The sequence below is a fragment of the Nicotiana attenuata genome, chromosome 6 (genome assembly GCF_001879085.1).
Source record: "Nicotiana attenuata strain UT chromosome 6, NIATTr2, whole genome shotgun sequence".
Lineage (NCBI taxonomy): Eukaryota > Viridiplantae > Streptophyta > Magnoliopsida > Solanales > Solanaceae > Nicotiana > Nicotiana attenuata.
In genome coordinates this window covers 90799-111932 of record NC_031994.1, presented here as the reverse complement: position 1 = coordinate 111932, position 21134 = coordinate 90799, and the positions used below count along the sequence as shown (strand labels likewise).

Below are 21134 nucleotides of genomic sequence, written 5' to 3'. Positions count from 1 at the left end.
ATATAAAATCAAAAATGAGTAGAGAACACTTATCCCAGTCCACATGGTAAAAATTGCTTCAATAATCACCTTAATCCGAGCTCCATAGCTCCAAAAATGTAAAAATGGCCGAAACCCTCGAAATAGAGTACTTTATACTTCTGCCCAGGCATCTTCTTTTGCGAACGCGGGAAATCCTTTGCGTTCGTGATGAACAAAATATACTGCCACCAAAAATGGTCTATGCGAACATGGCAACACATCTGCGAACGCCTAGCTTACCTAACCCGACCTTACGCGAACGCGTGCACAACTATGTGATCGAGTAGGCTTAAAGCATGATGCCCCAACTGACCACTCCTCTAAGCGAACGCAGGATCCTTCTTGCGTCTGCGATGACCTGAATCCCTCAAGCTTCGCAAACGCGGGCTTTATTACACGAACACGAAGATTAATCATCACCACCCATCAAGAACTGTTTGCAATCGCGTCCCTGCCTTCGCGGCCGCGAAAGAGGAAACCAGATACACAGACACCAGAAACTTCAACACATCTCAAATTCCAAAAATTGGTCCGTCAACCATGCAAAACTCACCGAGGCCCCCGGGACCTTCCCCAAACATACCAACAAGTCCCGAAACCCAACACGGACCTATTTGAGGCCTCAAATCACACATAACAACATCAAAACGATAAATCACACCTCAATTCAAACTTGATGAACTTTGAACTTTTCAACTTCCATAACTCGTGACGAAATATAGCAAACCAATCCGGAATGAACCCAAATTTTGCACACAAGTCCCAAAGGGCATAACGAAGCTAGTCTAGTTCCGGAAACCACAATCCGAATCTGATATAAAAAAGTCCACTCCCGGTCAAACTTTTCAAAAATCCTACTTTCGTCATTTCAAGCCAAATTCAACTACGGACCTCCAAATTACAATCCGAACACGCTCCTAAGTCCAAAATCACCCAATGGAGCTAACAGAACCATCAAAACTCCAATTTGAGGTCAAATACTAAAAAGTCAAACTTGGTCAACCTCGTCCAATTTAAAGCTTCCTAGTTGAGAATCATTCTTCCAAATCAGTTCCGAATATCCTGAAAACCAAAAGCGACGATTCACACAAATCATAATATATCATACGGAGCTAGTCACGCCCATAAACTACCGAGCAAAGTGCAAATTTTCAAAATGACCTGTCGGGTCATTACAAAAACATAATTATGCGAGTCTTGTATATAATGCACAAAAGCGGGTTGAGAAGGAAAAGTGAAAGGTAAGACATAGATAGCGACCATTTTTGCTATATTTTTGTGATCTCTTTCTTTTTTATAGGGACGTTGTAAACCATTAGCAGTCGGGTTAACTTATTGTTGGACAAAATTAGAACCCTCGCCAGATCCAATAGGAGCGTCAGAACTGCCAATAGTATTCGGTATCTCTCCGGCATATATTTGATCTTGTATCTATATAGCTTTATATTTAGTTTTATAGTGTCTCCATAAACCCCTCGTCCCACCTACTTTTCCACCCATCCCATGTGAAAATGATGATTACATTTGTTACAAGCTGCAACATATGCATCTTTATCGAAAGTAAGAAATAGCCATGCAAATGATGTTCTTTGGTGTGTTGGCTTAACTTTACCCCTAGTAGGAGGTATAGGTGAAGGTAATGTTCCAAACCGAGATTGAGTCGGTGTAACGATCTGGCCGGTCATTTTGCATATTTGAGCCTCGTTCTCCTAATTGATACTTCTCGTGTATTTTTTTGTTATTTTATAAATTGTTGGCATGGTTAGTTTGAATTTGGGAAGTTTTGAGATGGATTTGAAACACTTAGTCTCATTTTGTAAGCTTAAGTTTCTAGAGTTGACCAAGGTTTGACTTTTGATTAGACGGTCTTGGATTGGTGATTTTATGGTTCCAATGCGTCCGTACGGTGATTTTGGACTTAGGATTATGTTCGAATTTTAATTGGAGGTTCCTAGAAAGTTTAAGATTTATTTGCCGAAGGTTTGCAATTTGAAAGTTTGGAGAGCTCATAGGATTCAGCAGGAGTTGACTTTGATGATATCGAGGTCTGATTGGTATTTAGAGACTTTGGATAGGTTCATTTAGAAGAGTGGAACTTGTGTGAAATGTTTGGTTGTGATCAAGAATGTCTAGGTATTGGACGTGTTTGGTAAAGTTGGAATATTTGAAACTTAAGATAAGGATTTTGATCCTCGGTTCTTGGTTTTGATGTTATTTGTGGTGTTTCGATCCCTTGAATAGGTTTGAATTAGGTATAGTTGGACCGGGTTCTGGGGGGATCGGGTGTATTTCAAAATGATTCCAGAGTATTTTGGTGTCTATTGGTGGTTTTGGTTCTAGTGTGCAATGATTCGACCGGTCGTTTTGTGTATTTGAGCCTTGTTCCCCTATTTGATGCTTCCCGATGTGAATTTGTTGTTATGTGACTTGTGGGAATGGTTGGTTTGGTTTCAGGAAGGTTTTGGATTGAATTGAAGCACTTAGTTCCTAGTTTGGAAGCTTAAGTTGGAAGTGTTGACCAAGCTTGACTTTTATGTATTTGACCTCAGATTGGAGTTTTGATAGTTCCTTAGGTACAGATGGTGATTTTGGACTTAGGCGTATGTCCGGATTTGGTTTCTGAGGTTCCAAGGTTGATTTGGCTCTAATTGGCGAACGTTGGAAGTTTGAAGGTTTAGAGGTTCGTGGGTTTGGCCCATAGTTGACTTCATTGTTATCGATGTCCGTTTGGGATTCCGATCCTTGGAATAGGTTTGTATGCTAATTATGACTTGTGTGTAAAATTTGGGGTCATTCCGAGTTGTTTAGGCATGTGCGGTGTAAGTTTGGAATTCGAAATTTGGATTAGTTCATTAAGTTTGAATTGAGGTGTGATTCATTATTTTATTGTTATTTTGTGTGATTTGAAGCCTCAAGTAAGTCTGTGTTATATTTTGGGATTGGGTGGTGTGTTTGGACTGGGTGTCGTGGGGCTTGGGTGAGTTTCGGATGAGCTTCATAGCATTTGTCCTTGGTGGACATTTATGTTCTGATGTTTTTGCACTTGCGAGGTCAGGACCGCATGTGCGAGTCTGCAAATGAAGATGGTTGGCCACAGATGTGGAAATGGGAGGGAAACAGCTTGGTCCGCAGCTGCGAAGGACCTTCTGCAAATACGATGGCAGAGATGCGCATCCTTGACCGTAGAAGTGGCTCCGCATGTGCGAGGTATTGGTTCGCAGAAGAGAAATCTTGGGACTTAAGTGGATTCTAGATCTGCGATCGTTTTCTGCAGATGCGGCATCGCAGAAGCAACCTATGGGCCGCGGAAGCGAAAGTGCTGGGCAGAATATATCTTGAGTGAAACTTTAATTACATTTATCATATTTTTAGATTGGGAGCTTGGATTTGGGCAATTTTTAGGGGGTTTTCACGATTTGGTTTGGTGTAAGTATTTTTGACTCGGATTTGATTATTATTCGTGATTCCGACCTTGATATTAAAAATTGAATGACGAATCTTAGTGTAAAAGGTTGGAGATTTTAGTAAAAACTTATCTAAAGTGTAAATTTGGGATTTAAACCCCGATTTTGGAGTCGGAATTGGATGAAACGTATATGGTCAGACTCGTATTGGATTGGGTATTTGGAATTTGTGAGTTTTGTTGGGTTCCAGGGTGCGGTCTTGTCATGCTCCAAACCAGGGGAGGCGTGGCCGGTACCTGGTGCCATACTCGACCCGAGCGTACCACTCTGTAACTGTGAACTCTGGAGGGGTAGTCCTCAACTTAGGCCGACGAGGCCTACCTACAAGTTGACAATACCAATCAAGATCAACGAGGTTGCCATAACTACTACTGACAAACCAAAAGAATATAAGTACAGTCCTACAAGGCCAACATACTGCACTGACTAACATGATATGTCTACAAGCCTCTATTGATGGTTGTACTGTGGTCGGAACAGAACCTCAGTCTACCCATATATATATATATATATATATATATATATATATACACACACACACACAAAAAAACACACATACGCACACACAACCTTAGACCCAGCAACTCCGAATGACGTGGAGCTTACTGATCAAGCTGAACTCGGAGAGCACCTACTAAGGAGGTCTAATCGTCTATCTATCTGAGCCTGCAAGCATGAAATGCAGCATCCCCAGCAAAAGGAACATCAGTACGAAATATTGTACCGAGTATGTAAGGAAATAGAATAACTGGAAGTTGAGACTTAAATGATAATATAATAACTAAAAGTAACTAGGTGTCAAAGATGATCTAAAGATATTCTTACTTGCTGATACTAAATCCACTCTCTCAATATAGTACGTAAAATAGTTGTCCGCTCCTATAAGGATCGGTACATGTAACTGCTTGGCCGTAAGGCTCGCTCGTAGGCGCTCGGCCACAGTAGGCTCGGTATATAACTTACCATCAAATCTGAGGTTGCCCAATAGGGGCCTGCCCACTGATTATAGCTCGATGGTGGTAAAATACTATGTGTCTATATATATATATATATATATATGGAAACCCATCACAGAGATAAGTTTGTTCTTCAAAGACTTATGTTCTACCACATTAAGGGAAGAAAACCTATTTCAAATGAATTGAAACATTCCTATAATCAGTAATAAGTTGGAAAGGATTTTTCCATGTGGTTTCTTTGATGTGATGGAACACCTTCCAATTCACCTTGTACACAAGGGTGACTTGGAGGGCCGGTTCAATGGAGGTGGATGTATCCATTCGAGAGGTAATGATCAAACCTTGATTTATTCTTGTTATTTTCTTTAACGTTATCATCTAATATGATAATGTGCAGGACATCAGACCAAAGTATTCCTTCTGCTCTGCTCGAAAGGAGAGCAAGAAGCCTTCATGGGTTCTACCATATTTATGGGACGATCTGCTGAGGTAGGGAACCACCGAGAAATTCGAGAAGAGGAGTAAACAGGGAAAGAAGGCCCGAACATCTGAGAATGGTGGCTCCTTGCACTGTGTGGGTGCAAGGAGCATGGGGACTGCGAGGAGGCTATTGGTAATTCCTTAAAATATTTACATCTATTTTTATCGAACTATATTTATATATTTCAATTTAGTTAACATATTTTATTATATTTGTAGGAAAAAATATGGGAGGAATATGACTCATGATGAGTTCTTCGTGGAGACTCACATCCCGAAAAAGAAGGCACCAACAGATCCATCTAGATGGGTCGAGGACCAGGCGGAGACTGCATATATTAAGTTTTATAACTACTATAAATTGAAATTAATATTATATAGCTAATACTTTTTTATCTTCTAAATAAAGGGTTGCTACAAGATTAATGAGGAGTACACTCAGAGCTTGCCACTGATGAGCAAGGCGAGCGACCACCCCTTTTAGACGAAGAAGCACAGAGGATATGGTTGGATGTTGTCGGTGTTCCTAAAAAGGAGATAGCATACGGCCTTCCAGAGAGATCATTTTGGTGCTATAGGGCTGGATTGCAAGGTATAGGACTTCCGCCCAAGGAGAGGCAATTGATAGGTTGACTCTCTCGTCTATGGAGATGAAGACCGCAAAGCTGACAGCAGATCTTGAAGAGACAAAGGCTAGAGAACAAAAGTGAGATCAATAATTTGGTACCCTTCAAGTTCAGCTAGAAAAGAGGGACCAACAAATTTAATCTTCCTCAAGGTCAGCTGGCCATCTTCTTGCTAGTGGTACTTTCCCCATTCCCCGGTCTCGTGAGCCTTCCCCAAATGCTAATCCTTCTCGTCATGATCCTTCGAACCATGCCAACGATGAAACTTCTAGTAGTGAAGATGGAGATGATGCAATACAAACTCATTGAATAGTGTGTATTGCTAAACAGAGTCTTGAACTTGTGAATATTTAGTTGGGAATAGTTTTGAATGATGATTATATTGTTGATATTATTTTGTTATTGAACATTTGTATAGTCGTTGTTGTGGTTGTTATTAGCATTGTTGTTGTGGTTGTGGTTGTTATTAGCGTTGTTGTTGGTTAATTATTATTGTGGTTGTTGTAGGTTAATTGTTATTGTTGTTGATTAATTGTGGTTGAATGGAAGCAATGTAATGCTGCCATTATAGGATGGATATTGGTTGTAATTGGCAGGTGGTGTAGCTTAAAAGCAGGCATATTCTGCCAGGTTTTTACCCAGAAGACCGACCGATTCGGTCGGAAATCTAATATTAATACCCAAAAATTTGAAATTTCCGACCGAGGTCGGTCGGTAATTTCAATTTCCAATCTCCAGATATTTGAAATTTACGACTGAAGTCGGTCGGAAATTACTTTTTAATTATTTATTTTTTATTATAGCAACCGATTTCGATCGGTTTGTTACAATTTACAAAGAAATACAAAATTATTATACATTTATAATTCCGACCGATGTCGGTCGATATTTTGAAAAATAAATAAAAAATAATTTAAATAATACCGAACGACTTCGGTCGGTATGTTTAATTTTTGTTGTCAGTCAGACCGTTGTATTGCGAACGCCTTCGATCGCAACACCTTAGCAACCATTATTTTTCCTATGAATTAAAAGGGATTGGAAATCGGTCGCTTTTCCTTTAATTTCGGTCGGTTTTGGTGGACAAAATTTGGCAGTTTTCTAATAGTGAGCGAGCACGGTGATATGATCTCAATAGAAAGGAAAATGAAATCTTTACACAACGAACAGAGACCAAGTCAGTTGAGGAATTAGGTGTGTTGATTGAAGAAGAGAAAGTTTTGGGTGCCCCACGGTGATGCTGAAAAAGAGAAAGTGAAGCAAATATAGAAGAAAGAAATTGAATGATGAAACATCATCATCTCAAGGAAGGTTGATTTTATGACGGTAGTGATCCTCCACATGCCAAGCAAACATGCTAAATAGCATGGGTTCTGAAGAATTTTTAAAAATTGAATTACTTGACAGGAAATTAAATGGTATTTCACTCAAGATTATCCACTACCGGCCGGAATGTTATTTTCCAGCAAGTCGTAGAGGTTGCAACTTTAAAACCCTTCTGCTCTTTTCAGTTGGAATGGAAGTACAGAGACAACCTAAATCAGACAGACTGAATTAGCACAAGATATATACTCCCGGTCCCGGAGAAGCAAAAATATATACATACATCCAGAGATTGTTAATTATTTCATTCTTCAAATTGTTCTTTTGCGGATAAGTAGAAGCGTAGATGGAGTGGAAGAGAGAAACACCGAAACTGAAAGTTTTGAAATTGTAATTGTCTAGAGCGTCGCAGTTGGTGGCTATTTATACTTTAGTCTTTTTCATGTTTCAACCGTCAACTAACCATTACTGTCCAGTGAAACTTTTTCTACTCGCTTTTAAATATGTGGCACAAAAAATTCATAATTTTTTAGACAGTTTGGTGGCCAAGAGATCTTGTGTTAATCACTCTCCCTTACTAAGATTGATCAATACGAAGCTGATAAAGCGAATTTCAACACCAATTGTTAATACTCCCTCCATTTTAAAAAGATTTGTAAAATTCTAACTTGAAACAAACTTTAATAAAGAAAGGAAAAACTTTTAAGATATGTAGTCTTAAAAAGCCATATCGTTTATATGACTATAAAATTTTTTAGCATTTATGTTGCTATAAATGCTTCCAATTAAGAAAATATTAAAAGGTATCAATCTTTTTTAAACAGACCAATAAGAAAATAGTGTCAAACTTTTTGGAACGGAGGGAGTGTTCACTACTGAAATTGAAATATTTTGGGAAGATGAAACAGATGGATCCTCTCCAAAGTGTAATTCATACTGATCATCATAGGCTGCAATTCTTATCCCTGTCTACAGACTCAGAAATGGCCAGTCTAATCAACTAATGGGTTTGTCTGTATAATCGTTGCAGCACAATTTCAGGCGACTGGCTACTCCCAAAAGCCAAATTCTAACAATTTTCTCCCAAGTTGAGGGACGGTAAAAAGATTCAACTTTTGACATGGACTCAGATGGCCCAGCAAGAATATTCAAGGTCCCAATTCCCAGATTAAACAATGGTCCTTGTATAACTAGCGCACCTAACCATACATAATAACATACTAAAGTTCAAATCAAACAAGTGAAATTGTGCACCAGTTATTAAGAAATATTTTTAGGCAAGCTAAAGGATTAAGCCCTTAGGCGAAACGGCCTTGGTAGGTTCGTCGTTTGGTGCAGCTTTTGGAGATTCCGAGGAGACGTGTACTTGAGCATCAGCTGAATTGCCTGCAGGGTCTTCCGCCAAACTTTCCTTCGTCTTCTGGCCAACTTCAGCTGCAGCCTTGGTAACCCGATTGAAAGCACCAGTTACCCATGATGTTCCAGTCAAAACATATCTGTTCTTCATGATGACAGTTCCAGCATTGTTAACTGTCTGCTCAGCAGCTGCAATTGCTGATTTTGTCTTTTCAGAAACCTGGAACTTCTGGTCAATTTCTTTCACTTTTTCATTCACAACGGTTGCTCCTGTAGTGATTTTCTCGCTAAGGCCAATTTTTTGGTCTAAAGAAGCAACTTTGGCTGAGGCAGTCGACGTGAACTGGTGTTTGTCGTCGAATGCTTTGGCCTTGTTAACTGCATCCTTGCCCAAGATAAAGCCCTTTGCTAACATGCTGCTCACAACATCTTCTGCCTTTTGAATAGCAGATCCAGCTCCAGCTACATTTTTTATTTCAGTTGCCTGCAGAAATAAAAAAGGTACAAACCTGCTATGGACAACCATGTGATGGATAAAACAAGAAACAATGCCATAAGTATTGAAATATACATACTATAGGTGGCACTGAAGCAGTAGGCGGAAGCTGGTACTCAGGGTCAAGGGCTACTGTGATGGACTGGTCAACAATAGTAGCTCCCTAGAAATCACAAATAAGCTTGTTAAACTAATATGTATAAACAAACAACAATTAAACTGTGTTCAAATTCAGCAACTTCATCCTATCACTACCATAAGACTTCACATGGAACAAAGAAAAGGAGACAATTTAAACTTGTGTACTCATATATACAACTGTTCTCTTTCCTTCCCATTTCTAGACAAACCAGGAATAACAACATCCAGGAAACATAGAGTAATTTGAACTTTAATAACAGAAGTATCCCGACTCCTTTTAACAACCCCGGTGGACTAGATAAGGGGATAAAATATAGGGCGGAAAAAAAATAAAAAAATAAAAAAAATAAAAAGAGGGATTCCGTAATCAAATAAAGTTATACTTGGAAGAAATTTATGAACAATATGATAAAGATTTACAGCTGCGAAAAGGCCGATGAAAGTAAACATACTGAAAGAAGAACTGCAGTCTCTGCACCCTGAGGATCCTTGAACGTGACATAAGCAACTTGAGACAGCTCGTCCTCACTAGAGAAAGAATATAAAAGTAACTTGAATGAGGCAATAATATTAATCATCGATCAGTTACCGTTACAACGGCTGCTTTTAAATTCTCATATGCAGATTTATTTCTTCTTATTTCTTTATTATCCGAAGATCAAACTAAATCTAAATAAAATAAGCTTAGTGCTCAAAACAAATCCAAAAAAGAAGAAAACACTTGCTACCACAAACACTTACCTTCTCATCTCAACAAACTCTAAATCCCCAGAGAATGAAAAGAACTCCTTGATGTCTTGTTGTGAAGCACCAAAAGAAACATTGCTGACTCTCACAGTTGTAACCTGTTACGACAAATAATTAAAAGGATTAGCATGACTTGAGAACACAAGACAAAGCGACTTCTTTCTTCTATCTCCTTCTTTTTGTCTTTTGCGTAAAATCTCATATAAGCTGGAATTTCACTTGTTGATAAAATGAAAGTTAGAGTACAATATCACGTATAAACTATTTACAGAATGGATACACTACTATCATTATATTAGTGTGAAATTTCATAAAACTCCTTCATAGAAGCAACTGAATCAAATTGATTCACAAACCTTGATTACTTAAAGACACCTTTCCTGTGCCTTGTCTATGTTGGGGCAAGATTAGAATGGTCCAATTGACTAAATGAGTGCAAGAGTGATATAAGAACAGAGTGTATACAAGTATAATCTAAAACAATTAGTAAGCATAGACGTGATGTAGCAAACTTGGCATTTCCCATGAGATCTGTTAAACCACCGGCAAACAGTGTGTATTCAAGAATGTATAATCTAAAAAAGTGAAATAAATTCTTTTACGTAAAAGCCAAGCCAGCAAGGATATCAAAGGTGATCAAAAGAAAATATTGCACTAATCTGTATAATACAGTTTTTTACTCCATCAAATGCTACCATGTTTCTCTCTTTCCATGTTGTCCACATTAACACTAGCGGAGATGCTTCTCATGCTCTCTTTTATCTGCCTTTCCATCTGAATTTTCATCCCGGAAGCATAATCCATCTGCAACGAGGACAATGACATCTGCTCCTCATTACTTACACATGAAGCACTAACTATGCAGATTTTCCTTTTTCTCCCCTCAAGTTCATCGTTGGTAAGATGGCTCCCCATGCCGTTGTAAAGGTGAAGAAGGAAGTTTTTTCAGGATCCAAATGATGAGTTTCCCTTTCAGCAATATGTTATATTTTTTCCGGTTCAAAAATAATATGACCTCACCGTGAAACATGCCATCCTTCCACCCTTCCCATATCATCCATATCTGCCTATGAATGAGATTTCAAGCTTAACATAACAGCCCGACCAATATCTTATGATCCTTCATTTCCAAGTCCTACATTTTTCTTCTAAAATTTAGATACAAAATTTCTCCTTGTTCATTGTATATCTGAGCCACTGGTGCTCTCTGATGATAAAAAATAATGGAAATGAACATCAATTGACCATCTCTGTTTCCAGAAACTCAGGGTAGTCTCTGTACAAATGGAACATTCCTATAGAAATCATCCTAATCATTCATTATGCTCCTCCATAGTGCTAAACTGTACAGCTAGGTTATTTGTTTGGTCATCCTACACCATTTAAACTCCATATTTGTGGAACTAGATCGTTCTCCAGAGCACTTGATCTACTACTCCAAACTTCCAATTCACATTCCTTATAGAACTCTGCTGAACATCCCCTCAAACTCTTGTCCCTAAGTCTCTCATCATCAAAGGAGAAGTGACTTATCCCCAATTGACAACATGATGACTTTTACACCTTTGCCACCTCGAGTTCCACAGAAAATCTCTATTTAGTATCCTCAAACTTTTTACCTGTCATTACTACGAACATTAAAAATTTGATAGGTCTTATTTCTAGACACGGTGCTCTTAATCAATCTACTTCCGCCTTCCAACAAAAATCATTCACCACCCTGATAACCTCTTTTCGACTCTGTTAATCACTCAACTTCATGCAACAAAGTTCTTACGCATTGCACCCAGACGTAGTCTGAGTTAAGCCGCCATAAAGGATCCAGACATACAAAAAAATCATTGGTCAATTGTTAGATATTATCCAATAGGTATAATTTGACACTTCTTCTGATTTATCCTGAAACCCGAGAATACTTGAAATGCTAGCAGTGTGCTCTTTAGATCATGAACCAGCTTATATGACACTTTATTCACTCTACGATGTCCTAAATGTATCATTTCATGCACTAATAAAAATTTCTATATGACTTTCACAAGTTTTAACAATTCAAATTCATCTAGTTCTCCAAATTTTGAACTTTGTATGATATTTTCTGTATGAAACTAATTTTGCTACTATTACTTTGAATTGTATTAGTAATGTATTTAAATGTTAAATTAACAGTTTAATGTGTCAAATCAACCAACCATTATATAAAATAGGACTAACACGTGAAAGCAACCTCAAATATTGAAGAACATAAACCAAAATTTCACTTTTCACCTTAGATTAAGGCAACATACATATTTTAAAAAAAAAAAAAAAACAAAGTACAAAGTACAAATTACAGATTGCAATTTACAGAATTATAGATTGAAACAAGTGTTTACTGTTTATGTAGAAAATATAATTAGCATATTTCCAAAGCTGATTATGCTATGACAATTAACTTAACTTTATATCTTTGATTTATATTAGAAACAAAATGGCAGAGGATTTATCCCGTGGTAATCGAAAGGATCCCAGTTGGAAATATATTCACTTGAATGATCCCAATGATACCACGAGAGTTACTAGTAATTTTTGCGGATAAACAACTACGGTATAAATCGGGCAAAACAACATCTAGTTGGAAATTTCAAAAATACAATAAAGTGTACCAGATGTCCTCCGGAAGCTCGGGAAGAATTGAAAGCTTACATGGAGGAAAAAAATAAGTAAGGAAAGATATTTCTGCTACAGCGTATCTTAAACATGATGAGTTTGATTATTAAGATGTTTATGAAGAGGATGAAATCATTCCTAAAAGAAAAGGTGGCGGCGGAAGCCTTCCTGGTGGACTTAGTAAGAAATTAGCTAAGGGTAAAGAAAAAGGACCAATGGGTGCATACTTGCAAGGTCAAGGGCAACTTAGGCAGACATGTATCAAAGATTCATATGACAAAAAAGCAAGAGCAATGGCTATTCAAAAAGTTGCTCATCTGAAAAGCACTAAGAAGGCTATTGATGCTATTGAAAGGTATGGACCAACCAAATTTGAAGCTTCCAAGTTAACATGAATTAAGGGCTCCATTACTAAATAAGGAGGTAGAGTTGACTAATCAACTTTTAAATAGACATAGAGAAGAATGGGTAAAGCATGGATGTTCCATTATGGCAGATGGATGGACAGATAGGAAGCAAAGAACATTAATAAACTTTTTGGTGAATTCTCCATGTAGTACAATGTTTATGGAGTCCATTGATGCATCTTCATTTGTCAAAACTGGAGAGGACTATGTGAGCTACTTGATAGATATGTGGAGCGTGTTGAAGCAAAATGTAGTTTAAGTTGTAGTGATAATGGCAGCAACTTTATATTGGTTGATAAGTATTTACTTTAAGAATACTCAAGTTCTGATTTCTCATATATGTTACTATATAATATAATTAAGTATTCTCTTTTTATTTTAGGTCAACTCCTACAAAAAGAGAAAACACATATACTGGATGCCTTATGCAGCTCATTGTATAGATCTTATTGTAGAAGACATAGGCAAGCTTCCAGCCATTAACAGAAGTATAACCCTCAAAAAAGCAATTGCAATTGTTAATATCATCTATGGTCATACATGAGTCATTAATATGATGAGAGACTTCACAAAGATAAAAAAAATTGGTGAAATACGGAATTACTCGATTTGCCACGAGTTTTCTAACTTTGCAAAGGCTACATAATCAGAAGACTAAATTTGCGAACCATGATTACATCTGAGCATTGGATAAATAGTAAATGGCCAAAAAAACCAGAGGGTAAAGTTACAACTCATACTATATTGATGCCTGCATTTTGGAATCAAGTTGTTTACATATTGAAGATAATGGGACCTCTTTTATAAGTTTTACGATTAGTTGACAAAGAGAAAAAGCCTACTACGAGATATATTTAGGAAGTTATGGATAGCGCTAAAGAAGCCTATCACAAAATCATTTGAGGAGAAGTCTACAAAGTACAAAGATATTTTTGAGATCTTTGATCAAAGATAGGAAAGCCACTTGCATCAACCGTTACATGCAGCTGGACATTATTTGAATCCAGAGAGAATTGTAAGGAAGTAACGAATGGACTATATGCTTGTATTCAAAAATTGGTTCCGTGTATTGAAATTCAAGATACGAATGTATCTGAATTACCATTATATACAAGAGCTGAGGGACAATTTGGACTTCCAATGGCAAAAAGATCAAGAGCAATGAGGTCTCCAGGTACATGAAAATTCAATGTTTACAACTAACAATTCAAGGCTTCACGTACAATATTTAATTACACTAAGTTACTTATATCTTTTTCAGCTGAATGGTGGAATCTATATGGAAATCCAGCCCCTCATCTCCAAAATTAGCAATTGGAATCTTGAGCTTAACCGTTGGTTCAGCGGGTTGCGAGCGTAATTGGAGTGTGTTTGAACATGTGGGTTACATATAACTATTCCTTATTTTAATTTATTTGGTTAATTAATACAAACTTACAATGTTACTAACAGTAAATAAAATAATTCACGTGCAGATCCATAGCAAGAAGAGGAATAGATTAGAGCATAAAAGATTGCATGATCTAGTGTATGCCAAGTATAATTGTGCTCTAAGTACTCGCTTTGACTTGCGGAATATCATCGATCCAGTCTCATTGGATTATAGTGATCATAGTAATGAGTGGTCGGTTGGAGAAATGGGGGTAAGTTTTGAAGCAGAAGATGAATTGGTGTTTGAGGGAGATGATAACTTAACTTGGGGCGATGTGGCTAGAGCATCAGGAATTGAAGATGCGCAAATGTAACGATCCGACAGGTCATTTTGCTTTCTAGATCCTCGTTCCCCTATTTAAGACTTTTTGTATGTGCTTTTATTGTTTTATGACTAGCAGGGATGGTTGGTTTGGCTTTGGAAGGGTTCGGGTTGAATTCGGAATACTTAGTTATAGTGGCCTAAGGTGGCCAAGTTTGACTTGAGTCAACACTTTAAGTAAACGACCTCGGAATCGGGATTTGAACAATTGCGAAGCCACTTGTTCATAAGGGTGGTCAACTGACCACCCTTTATCGGAAAATTGCACTATGTATATAGGTAAAATCTTATGTTTTAAAGGTATATAACACATATTGAACACCCTTTGTCGGAAAATTTTTTTCACTTATTTCAAATTTGAATACCCTTGGGAAAATTCCTAACTTCGCCACTAGATTTGAAGGTCTCAATAGGTTCGTACGATGATTTTGGACTTGCACGTATGCTTGGATCGAGTTTCGGGTGGACCGGGAGCGTTTCGGCGCTTATTGTTGAAAGTTGGCGTTTTGAAAGTTTTAGAGTTTTCTAAATTTGATTTTGAAGTAGACTTTAGTGCTATCAATGTCTGTTTGGGATTCCGAACCTTGGAATAGGTTCGCATTGTGATTTTTGACTTGTGCGTAAAATTTGGCACCATTCCGAGTTGTCTAAGTATGGTTCATCGCATTCGGAGTTGGTTGAAATGAGTTTGAGGTTTAGAAGTTGACTAATTTGATTTTGAGGTGCGATTCTTGGTTCCGATGTTATTTTAAGTGTTACGAGACTTCGAGTAGGTCCGTAGTATGTTTATGGATTTACAGGTACATTTGGACGGGAGCCCGGGTGGCTCGGGTAAGTTTCAGACCACCCAGAGCAAAGTTGAAGTTGGCCGAAATTGCTGGTGTGCTGGCGTGCTTCGTGATCGCGAAGGTTGTCCCGCGATTGCGAAGAAGGCTGGATAGGAGTATGAGATATTGCTCTTCGCGAACGCGAGGAGGGCCCCGCGAACGCGATGGAGGATCTCGTTCCTCTTCGCGAACGCGGAGCCACGGCTGGAAGGCTATTGGCCTTCACGTCTGGGAGATGGTGCATCGCGAACGCGACTGGTCTGTCGCTAACGCGAAGAGGATTTTTAGTCAACTGGAACAATTGGTCTTCGCTATCGCGAGTGACCTTCAGCGATCGCGAAAAAGGTTCACCTGGCAGATTACTTTTATTTCGGGACTTAGCCCATTTCTCTCACATTTTCACTTGGGTTTGGACGAAATTGAGAGCTCTTTTGTGGGGGATTTTCATCAACATCACAAGGTAAGTGATTTCTACCAACGATGAGTTTAATACATGGATTATGGATAGATTTTAACATAGAAATTGTAAAAATTGTGGGATTTTGTTGGAAAACCTAAGATTCCGTAAAAATGGAATTTGACCACGAAATTAATTATGAAATTGGGAATAAATTATATATTTGAGTTCGTAAGATCATGGGTAACAATTATCTAAGAAAGTCAAATTTTATGCACGCGGGCCAGAGGGTGACTTTTATGGACTTTCCGAATTGGGCGGGAAATTACTCTAATAGTTAAATTATGAACTTTTGAGCATATATTGATTAGTTTGTACGACCTTTGACTAGTTTCGGATTGCTCGGCGTTGATTTCAGGCTACTAGTGAGGTTTTAAGAGCCGAGTAGTGAGCTTAGAAGCGAGGTAAGTCTCTTGCCTAATCTTGTAAGAGGGAATTATCCCGTAGGTGTATTAATTGTTGTGTGCTACTTGTTGTGGGAGCTACGTACGTATGAGGAGACGAGAGTCTGTACGTAGCTAGATTCATGTTTATGTTCGGGTAGGCTTAGATTCACATCATGATTTAAATGTGCTATTTGAATTTATCTTGTGTGTTTGATTTCTTTAATGTATGACTAAGATTGAGACAAGAATAAAATATTGCCCGAGACTCTTATTTTGGAAATTATGAAATATTTGATGAACGTAGTTCCGTGTCTTCTCGACTCGCGTGTATTTTCACGAGTGAGAGACTTTCACTATTCTTATTGGATCAGGCAGTTCGCCTCGGTAGGATTATAAACTATTCTTGTGGGATCGGGTCGTTTGCCTTGGCAGTGTTGTAAACTATTCTTGTGGGATCGGGTCGTTCGCCCCGGCAGTGTTGTAAATTACTCTTATGGGATCGGATTGTTCGCCACGGCGGTATTGGGTAACACTATTCCTATGGGATCGGGTCGTTCGCCTCGGCAGACTCGTACGTAATATTGAGATTTGATTTGGTATTGGTATCAGTTAATCTTGTGCCTTTAAGGGAAGTTGTGGTATTTGGTGATTTCATAATAATTCTTGTCTGGTTTATTATCGTTAATTACCTATATCGCTGCTACTAGAGTTTCACACCTGTTTACTTTATGTACTTCATTATTTTGACTACGAGTAAGTGTCAAGTCGACCCCTCGTCACTGCTTCTTCGAGGTTAAACTAGATATCTATTGGGTACGCGTTGATTTACGTACTCATACTACACTTCTGCACTAATTGTGCAGGTACTGAGACATGTACTACCAATGGTCATACGGGTGCATAGACGCATTTCAAGGAGACCTAGTGGTGAGCTGCCTTCCATGTTTCGATCTGCAACACCCGGAGTCTCCCTCTTGTCATATTTACTATTTCTGTCTATTTTATTTCAGACAGTAGTTATAGTAGTTTTGTATATCCTCTAGATTGCTCATGCACTTGTAACACCGGGTATTGTGGGCTTCTAGTGGATGTTCACAGTTGCACTTATTATTATTATCACTTTATTTCATGTATTATTCATATTAGGGATTTTGGTAAAGGAGAATGTATGATTCCATGAGTTTTAGATTTAATTTGGTATATCTAATGAAATTCCTGATTTTAAAGGTTAAAATAGATAATTAAGCTATAGGATCACGCGTTGGCTTGCTTGACAACATCGTTGGGTGCCATTACGACCTATTGTGGATTTGGGTCGTGACAGCAAACATACTCATACTCAATAAGACAAAGGAGATCATCAAAAACTTTGGCAACCAGTGCTTCAAGCTCTCAAGTTCGACGTATTAATATAGATATAGATGATGATGTTGGTTCTGAGGAATCAGAGGAAGAAGACATTTAAGGCTATAATTCTAGTGCTATCCTATTGAAGAAGAAGATAACATTTTAGTTGCATATGATAATATTAGTTATTAGAAATTTAGAAGAAGAATAGTTGGTTTTGTTTAATTGATAGTTTATCATATTTTTTCACCATAATTAAGCGACATTGATAAAACTAATGCTACATTGCTCTAACTTTGAATATATTTGTCATTTATGTTTTATTACGTGATCTGTAAACATAATTTACACCATGTTATATTGCAGTTTTTTGCACTAAAGCCCGCGCTTTGAGTGCACTTTGTGCTTCAAGTCCCAACGGCCCTTGTTGCTTTTGTGCGCTTTTCGCCTTTGACAACACTGGATTATAGTTTCCCTCAGTATTATATTTGCTAACCGTCTCAATCGCTTCCTCCTTATTTCTTCTAGCCTTTATTTGCTCCTATATTCTGTATCTTTAACTAGTCTTATTTGTCATAAGTTTTTGTTTCCCAAGAACATAAGTTAGCACTATCTATCAATCTTTTTTAGCAAAGACGAAACAATGACATGGAATGAATCAAATGCACTCTAATCAACCTTTCTCCTTTGATTCTTTACGGCTTTCATAACTTCAAAATGATGTCTGCTTGCTTTAACCGTATGAGCACGCACTTTAAGTTGGCTACTTGTTGGTATATGGACATGTAGGTCAGAGATTTTCTTTTTCCGAAAAGGTCAGAGACTGAACATACAAAGAAGTCGAGGCTTAGGAACAAGCATCTAGTTCAACCTTTCAGGATGGAGGAACGTAAGCAAACGCAGAGTGCATGGTCGGTCTCCTAGTACACTGAAACTCCCACTGCATGCACACCAACTAGGTGAGCAAAATCACCCTCCATGTCTCACAGTCTCATCAACTACAGTTGGCAGCCTATGACAAGCAGAAAGAATGAGTAATCCTATACTTATTTCTTTTGGAAAAGAGATAACTGCCTATGTACAGCTGTGGAAGAGGTGATCAAGTGATCAACCCGGAGCAGCCATTCTATAGCCTCGAACAAGTATACAAAGGGAACTCCAAACTCATCCATGACCAAAAAGGGGAAAGAGGGCAGGGGACGGCCCTTGAATACACTTAGTGCAAGACTTTTGTTTCTATTTTGAGCAGTATTTTTATCTTACCTGCCTTGATTATCTAATAATGAACATTACTAACTTGAATGTCGAAAGGGCTCTAGTTCATCCGGTCCATCACGGACATATGTTGACTTTGTTGATTTGTGAGGATGTGCTAGTGGCCCAACCCAGAACCAACCCAAAAACTCGTGTGCATTAGAATAGAGATCTTGGGAGGTCATTCGCAGATCATCCTAGAGACCAAAATTTGGAAGCAACAACTAATATTAGTTGTTCAACAGTACTGATAGGCAGTAGCTAAAACCCATGTGTTAGGGTATCACACAGCAGAGAGAGAAAACAACCACGAAAAGATTGAAGGTTAACTCAACAAACAGCAAAAAAGAAAAAAGGGAAATCTAGTGCAGCAAACAGCAAATGACCTCTCGCTCAAGCAGAATTAAAAACAAAACAAAACACACTTGATTGGATCAAATAGAACAGACGGTCACAAATGTAGGGAAAAAAGTTGATTTACAACCATAAAAAGAACTATATAAGGAAAAAACAGCAGCGAATAAATGGTTAAGGTACTCACCGACATTGAATAGCAGAAAGCAGACCGCAGATCAAAACCACGAACAGAAAGACTGACTTGGGGTATTCAAAAACACAGTCCAAGACCACTAGGGGACTGACTACACCTTGGAATGTCAACGTGAAACGTGCGAGAGAGAATAGAGAAAATGGACACACACACACATCGACGTGCAATTTACGAGGTAAGTGACATTATGGCGAATCTTTTTTGGTTAAAATATCTGTTAGGGGTCGTTTGGTACCATGATTAAGGAAAAATATTGTTGGATAAAAATTTAGTACCCCTTTTTCCTTGTTTAGTTACTAATTTTGGGATAAGTTATCCCAAAATTAAATATAGTATCGGGATAACTTATTAGTACCTGTCAGAGGGTACAATAGTAATCTGAGGATAAGCAGTAAAATTGATAATCCCATAATTAATTCAACATAATAAATAGTCAATAAAAAATAATACCATAATAACTAATCTCAGTATAACTAATAACAGCATAACTTGTCTTTAAACCATACTAAAGATTAGTATTATGATCCTTGGATGACTATTTTTTGTATAAGGTAAAATTAGTTTATATTAAATGCTCGAATGATGACATAATACGTGGAACTGGAGGCAGGTGGAAGATAAATCGAGTGGAAACCAAAACCGAAGACAACAGTTTCGGTTGGTATCGGATAGATCCCGAAGGGAACACGGTCAACAAAAGCAAACGAATGTTTGTTACCGGATAGCATTTAACGAAGAATACTCCTCATTAAATATGCGGACGTTGTAGAGAATTTTGGCATTCATGGCCTGCCGTTACATATTTGTCAATAGCCTCCCTTTATTGTCATTTAATAAGGGCTTGATCATGGGATCTTGTTCCCTAGGTATTAGCTATAAATAGTAGCTTCAACAACCATTGTAACACACGAAATCTCCGACAAAACTTATGCTACACATTATTCTCAAGCTAAATAATACTTTATTTTCTGTCTAATATTGTTCGGATCGCTGTCTCCGGAAGCCTTGCTCACAGAACCAGGTTGCTTGCTATTTCTTTCGATTTCAACGCTTCATTTAATTTATTTATTATTTTGGGATCAAATCAGTTATTTTGTAAACTACGCAGCAAATTTAATTGTACCGTTTTACGGGTAAACAGTTTGGCGCCCACCGTGAGGCTTAGACAACTGCGTAATTGAGTTGATCCTTGCATATATTACTAACTTGTTTGATTCTTTGTTTCATATCAAAAATCGAGAAAAAATGGCAGAACGATGTCAACATCACAAACAACGTTGAGGCGCAAGAAAATTCGCCTCAACATGATGATTCGATCATTGACACCCACAACGAGGGTCTGGTCCATGGTGGGCGTTATCCGCGACATGTGCGGGATACAACTCCTGATGATGCTGAGGACGAGCACGTTGCGGAAACAGTAAGGATCTATATATATATATAGGGAGCAGCAAAAGGTCATAATGGGCCATCTCTAAAGGCAAGACCAGGCCATGATGGAACTAAAGCAGGCACTATCAGGCGCTTCAAAAAATGCTAATGGAAGAGACCATGTTCTTCTTGGCTCTCCCGCAAATCAAACAGCTCAAAGAGTTGATAACAACACCCTGAGGGGTGAGGTTGGCTGCGATGGAGCCGGGGGGATCGGCAACGGATCTGGTAACGACAACGGCAATGATCCCTTCAAAATCGAACTCATGAGATTCATGAGGAAAATGAACGGGCGGATGGATAAGAACGCGAAAGAGTTCCATGCTCGAATGGACTAAATCACCAGTGTTGAAGGGCCCGAACTCGAAGAAGTACACCCAATTTTCGTTTAAACCGAGTGCAACACCAGAGGTGATTCCGAAACGGTTCAAAATGTTCCAAATTATGATGGGACTTCGGATCC

At 38.3% G+C, this 21134-nt stretch overlaps 1 protein-coding gene across 1 annotated transcript; it reads right to left on the bottom strand.

Moving 5' to 3' along the window:
• LOC109226439 (binding partner of ACD11 1-like) lies at positions 7787 to 19422 on the bottom strand. Its single transcript, XM_019391188.1, has 5 exons — positions 19232 to 19422; positions 9608 to 9711; positions 9319 to 9394; positions 8805 to 8888; positions 7787 to 8713 (listed from the first exon to the last, which is right to left on the bottom strand). The coding sequence occupies exons 1-5, from the start codon at positions 19235 to 19237 to the stop codon at positions 8156 to 8158; spliced, it is 828 nt and encodes a 275-aa protein (XP_019246733.1). The 5' UTR covers positions 19238 to 19422; the 3' UTR covers positions 7787 to 8155.

What these genes read in the sequence shown, in the direction of transcription:
- LOC109226439 (XM_019391188.1), bottom strand. An exon ending in GAGTTTGTTGAGATGAGAAG is followed by an intron (nt 9,395 to 9,607) that starts GTAAGTGTTTGT and finishes TTCTTTCTCTAG; the next exon opens with TGAGGACGAGCTGTCTCAAG. An exon ending in CTGCTTCAGTGCCACCTATA is followed by an intron (nt 8,714 to 8,804) that starts GTATGTATATTT and finishes TTATTTCTGCAG; the next exon opens with GCAACTGAAATAAAAAATGT.